Consider the following 6003-nt stretch of genomic DNA (forward strand, 5'->3'; position numbering starts at 1 on the left):
TTGATTTTACAGCTGTTTGAAATGTAGCGTCAACGTTTTTTTAACCATTGATTTTGCAATTGCTTTAAAGAAATGCAATTTTACAATAGTGGGGCACTATTTGAAAATTTGAAATAAAATGAGAGCATAGTCCTACTTGTTTTCTTTATCTAGAAATTTTCAAAAGAATGGAGACGTTAAGATTGGCCATATGAAAATTAATCGAAGTTAACGCTGCGTCGAATCACACCGGCTGAAATGTCCCCGGAAAAAACTACAAAAAAACACTTTTGAATAACAGACTGCCACTTCATGGACACCCTTGTGCGCTGACGGCAAAATCCACCAAATTTGAATATTGTTCGTATTCCAGTATCCCTCGGAATTCGTCCTGAACTTCGGCAACTACCCGGATCAGCCAGTCCAACGGGAGGAGTACGATCAGACGCAATTGGCTAGCAGTTCGCCGCGAAAATACAGCGAGACCGGTCAAAGCAGACCCGTATCGGACGAGTCCAATCCGACCGCGGTGGACATTTATGGGGCGGAGAGTCAGTGGTCCACGAAACTGACGGGGACCTCGTTTCAGCCGAGTTTCGCGGTGAATCGGCTGGAGAAGACGAAGACACGCGAGTGGTATCGCGAACCATCGTCCGTGGACACGAACGATCCCGAGATAATCACAGCCGCGCCGGAAGTGTCGTCCGTCACGCTGGTCGTTTCATCCGACGACAAAAGGATCGAGGATGACGAGTCGATGCTGATGGGCACCACGATGTTCGGCAGGAAAACGAACGCGCCGGATCATACGGAAAAAATGAACGGGACCAATGCTGTCACCAGCGCGCCGACGATAACGACGACACGGGATAGAAACGGGAGTCGGCCGACGGAAACGACCCGTAACGACAGGGAATCCTGGTTGATGGATAGGGTGGAAGACGCTGGCGAACGACTGCACGGTATCGATCTCGACAGAGGCCAGAAGACTAGCTCTGATCCTCCTGCTGTTAGGAAGGTGAGCAGTGTGTAGTGTCACTTGCAAAGGGAAAAAAAGGTATTCCGATGTTTTTAAAACTCTGTGGGTTCGTGGGGTACCTCGATAGAAGCAACGGGAAATCTTTCGTTTTTGCTGATATTCGGTTCTGTGGGGTGAAACCACCTCTTGAAGGTTATTGTGTCTTTTCCTATTTTCCCGTGTATCTTGGGAATTATGGTAGACACCAGAAATCTGTTGAAACGAAAATTTAATTACTTTGTATGTTCTGTATAATGTTGTAATGAAAATTAACTAAACTTCCGCATTAGTCTAATTTAAGGATTAAATCTACAAGACCTCTATTAGCCTTACTCAAGTGTCAAAACTTCAAGAAACCTCTATTACTCCAATTCATGGTTGAATCTACGAAACTTGTATTAGTCTGATTCCAAGATGCAATCTTCTACCCCCGTGTTACTCCAATCCAAGTTCCCCAAACGGACTAAATGAAACCCCTAACTCTCGATTCCGATACAAGATGTCGATCAACCTATCAGAATCCACAACAGTCAGACACCGACCGATTCGTTCCAGGGCGCCAGAAGGAGAAGGGTCCGTGTACGAGTCAGACCAGCGGTGGACGACTTCGTCACCGCCGAGTCCCAGCACTACAATTCCGCCGCTCTGAACAGTTTGATCCGCGAGCAATACAAATACAATCCCCTCCGGGAGTCCACGCTCTCGACACCACAACCGATCCTCTCGGAGAAGTCAGTGTTACAAGACTTTCTGACAGAAATCCTAAAGGAAAAGGAATCGTCTGTAAGATCGACAACCACCGAAGCACCAGAAACCGTCTGGACCCCAACGACCCCAGCTGCAACGACCACGGTCGTGCCCGAGGAACCAGAAACAACCACCGAGAATCTAATGACCATGACGACACCGACCACGGACAAACCAGAACCGACAACGATCCCAGAGTATTTAGGATCAATGAACACCGGGGATAAAACCAAGGAACAAGGACAGTCCGTGTCCAAGATGACTGACAACGAGGAAAAACCAGTGGATGATCGCTGGGAGGCAACAAAGCACCAGGACTGGGACGAAAAAGTCGCTCGAACCGCGTTGGATCTAGGATTTCTCACCGAGAAGTACGCGATCAAGGACAACGACGTGAACAAGCTGAACGACGACGACGACGACTGGGAGACCAGTCGTAGCGACGAGGTCGATAGAACAAAATTAAGACCCGTTGAAGAGGAAACAGAAACCACGAAAGTGATCGAAGAGGATCAAGATCATCCGAAGAATCATAGGACGATGTGGAGCGAGGTCAGGTATCTAAACTCCTACGATCGTGCCCAAGCGTCCGCCTGGAGCCCGGACCAAAAGACCAGCAGCCCCAAATCCACCACGGATATTCCAGGTTTGGTGAGCAAGCACGAGGGTGAGAACAGTGTGAAGACGTTGTCCGATTACGTCAAGGCGATCTTCGACACCATGAAGAGCGCCGAGGAGGAGACCACGAGTACTGATAGGCTAGAGGACCTAACGACGACTCTGCAGACGCCTACAGAGATGGATTTGGGAGAGGAAAAGGACACGACCAAGGTTCCTGAAGTGGAAACGACCACCCAGTCAGTTTTCCTGCCGGAAGACGGTAAGGAAGTGATGATCGAGACCACGACGAGGAATATCGATCCAGAGACAGTGACCATCTTGGAACGGGTTACAACCACCCAGGAGACCACGACCGGTTCGTCGACCGAGCCACCGGCCACGGATCCACCAACCACCACACCGACGACCACAACGACTGTGAATTCGACGGAATCGATCCTTGGAAAGGTCCTACGGACCTCCACCACCACCAAGGTCTCCCACATGACAGAAATTTGCTACAGAGGCCGTTGCGTGATGACCAGGCCCAGCCAAGAGGATCGCTTCAGATGAGGGGGATGAGCGTCGCAAAGAAGGCGAACCACACCTCGTTAATCGTTACGTCCTTCGATCCTGAAGTAAAAATGGAAATGTGGATCCGACGGGGCTGATCGCGATACTTCGCAAACCGAACATTCTTCTCTATTATTTATTCACCAGGTCGGAGAGACGCAAGTTCGATTAGGTTAAGATTGACCGTATGTGTATGAGCTGATCTTCCATTGGCGCCGCTGGATTTTACGGGTGTTGTGAAAGGGTGCTGAAGGTTCGTGTAAATTTTGGTCCCGGGATAGCTTCTCTTTAGGAGATCATTTTGATCCGATTTGAGACTCCACTATTGTCTAACAGACTCCGCTTACTGCCCAGAACAGAAAGGTTGTAAAATCGTTGGGAAACAGGTAATAGAAGCCAAAGGTGACTATTTTTTTCTGAAGTATTGTTTGATCCACATTGTGTACCATGTATCTCTAACTGATTAAAACAGCACGAACTTTCTTGGTTACCTGGTATACAGGGTGTCCCGCCTAACGTGAGCACCTTTAGTATCTCACTTGTTTTTGATTTGCAGAAACTTAATTTTTATGAATGCTCATAGTGACGTCCATCAAGTTGGATTCATTATTGCACTAAGCCCTCTATCGTAGTTACTTTATTATTTAATTCTACTCTCATGCGTTTGTCAATATTTCGTACCAAAGGTTACATGAAGATCACACTATTAAAGGTCATTGAATAGGTCTTGATAAAAATATGTAGTCCTGTTTAAAAAAAACATCGATGACCTTTAAATTTAACTTTGAAAAAATTTTTTTTATTGTAATATTTGCTCCTAACAAAATAATAATTTCCCCTCACGTTTTTTTTGTATCTTCAAAAAGGAGTTAGATATTGAAGGTACTCAAGTTGAGTGGGACACCCTGTGTGTATGCACATTGGAGAAAAGTGTACCTAAAGCTGGGTTGTTTCTCGTGTAATTTGTTACCAGGAATATTTTTTAACCTGCCCCCTTAAGGGGGTCGTACGGGTCGCGAGGGTTAAAAGTAATCCAGGTAAAGCACCTCCCCCCCCCCCAGTCAACGCGTAGACTGGTTCGATAAGGAAAAGTCAAGCACCCCCCTGCTCGACCTGCTTGAAATCGATCGTATGTGTCGCGAGACGGTTGCTTTTCTTTTCTTTTATTTGTTCACGGAAAAACACAAAGAGGGGGGCGAACACACTTCTAGCACACCCGTTCGGTCTGAAACCGGAGGAGGCTCGCGAGCCAACGCGCGCGCGAATCGTGTCCTGGCAGCGTCGCTTTAAACGATACACAGAGGGCTAAGTCTATTTAACTTAATTACATACCATCCCCGCCGCCGGCTGGTATACGTGTAAGTTAAGCGTTTAAGTATATTTTAATAAAAATAAAGAAGAAAGCAACTCCCCTTTTGTTGGTCCTTTCACCTCCCGAACGTTAAACCGCGATTAGTCAGATGCTGCGCAGTTAGAGAGACCTGATTTTCTTATTCGTTCACTGCTCCTGGTCCCGGATTACTTGTGATCACGATTCTGTTACAGTACCAGTGCTTTCGAATTATCGGATTTTTCTACTGAAATATGTTTTCTCGGTTTTTTTTTAGGTTATTCGAAAGATCGTATCTTTCGCATTAAAATAAACACTTTAGAGCAACTGAAATGGGCCATCCGGACAGAAATTTCATTAATTAAAACGGACGAAGTCATATACAAGTAAATCTTCGATTAATTTGTTAGAATTCGTGTCGCCAACAAAAGTAGTGGTAGCGGAAATTGGAACTAATCCTAAAACTTTCTAAGTGGCGCCATCTGATGGCGACCTTGCAAACTAAACCAAGAAGTTCTGGGTTTAGTTCCAATGTCGCTAGAATCCGTATAAATGCAGGGAAAATTCCTGGAATTTCTTATTTTTCGCGTTTATTTCATGCATCAACATGAGTTAGTTCAGCATGATTTTTTGTTCTCGGTTTCATTTTGGGACACACTTGCAACACTTTTTCTACGTACACCTCTTCTGTTGGTACACTACCATTCGTAAGTGTCACAGTAGGTGTATTGTCGATGACAGTATGTTAATGTAATGAAAGAGAAATATAATCATAGAATTGTTAAATGAGTTTACCTTTACTTTACTTTATTTTGTATTCGAAACTTATAAGAAAAATCACCAGGTCTAAAGTGACCTCGAAAAATTTTACAAATTGTAAACTTTTTTTTAACATCCTGTCACTCGTCGACCTTCTAACACCCCCTAAATACCATTTATTTTAAACTTTCTAAGTGTTCTAATATTTACTCGCAGGAGTGTACGTTATGCGATTGCAATTCGATCCGAGATCGATCCGTACAACTGAACCGATTAATATTACAATATCGCATTAATATTGATTGTATCACGGTAATCACAAGCTTAACATCCAATTTAACATCAAGCTGGTCCTATACAATCTCCGTTGAATATTAATAACCCTCCTAATAATACATAACTAAACTGTAACATTAATATTCATAATATAATCATGCTACCATCATCCAAAATTTTCATACGGTTAATCCTCTCACTGCATCTTTTTGGTGTTTTGTAATGAAAAATATTTGTTTCGTAATTCAAATAATTCGGGAACGAAAGGGTTAAGACTATTCCAAATCCTTCAATATTTTCCTTCATAAACAATCTCTTCGCTCACGATAAACAACGAATTAGTAGTCACGGTAAACACAGTTTCCCTACCGTTTGGACGTCATCGTAAAGAAGTATCGTCAAGAATGATGCCAAATATTGTCGCTAAACTAAAATAGTTACCGTCATTAACAACCGTAATCACGGCGACAAACAGATCCCCAGTATCGAAATTCCAAATTCAACGATAAAAACAAAATGAAATGAAATGAAAAAAGAAAAAAAACAGAAACACGCATTGAATATCGAGAGAACCGCCTAAAAATTGATTACGATTTGCGACGGTGGCGCCACGATGCCTGCAGACCCTAACCTGACCAGTAGTCGTTGGGGTTGGCTGGCAAGGGGAGAGGGAAGGGCGAACGCGGACGAGTAGCATAGAGGGAGCGGAGTTCAGTTCAGG

The 6003-nt window shown here is 44.3% G+C and overlaps 1 protein-coding gene across 1 annotated transcript in view; it reads left to right on the forward strand.

Moving 5' to 3' along the window:
- Positions 1-2917, forward strand: part of LOC107191824 — a 32279-nt gene extending 29362 nt beyond the window's left edge. Inside the window, exons 11-12 of the mRNA XM_015580951.1 lie at positions 353-997; positions 1553-2917. Of these exons, the coding sequence (XP_015436437.1) occupies positions 353-997; positions 1553-2917 (2010 nt within the window). The remainder of the gene's footprint in view (positions 1-352; positions 998-1552) is intronic.
- Positions 2918-6003: the final 3086 nt, after the last annotated feature.

The sequence above is a fragment of the Dufourea novaeangliae genome, unplaced genomic scaffold (assembly GCF_001272555.1).
Source record: "Dufourea novaeangliae isolate 0120121106 unplaced genomic scaffold, ASM127255v1 scaffold7, whole genome shotgun sequence".
Lineage (NCBI taxonomy): Eukaryota > Metazoa > Arthropoda > Insecta > Hymenoptera > Halictidae > Dufourea > Dufourea novaeangliae.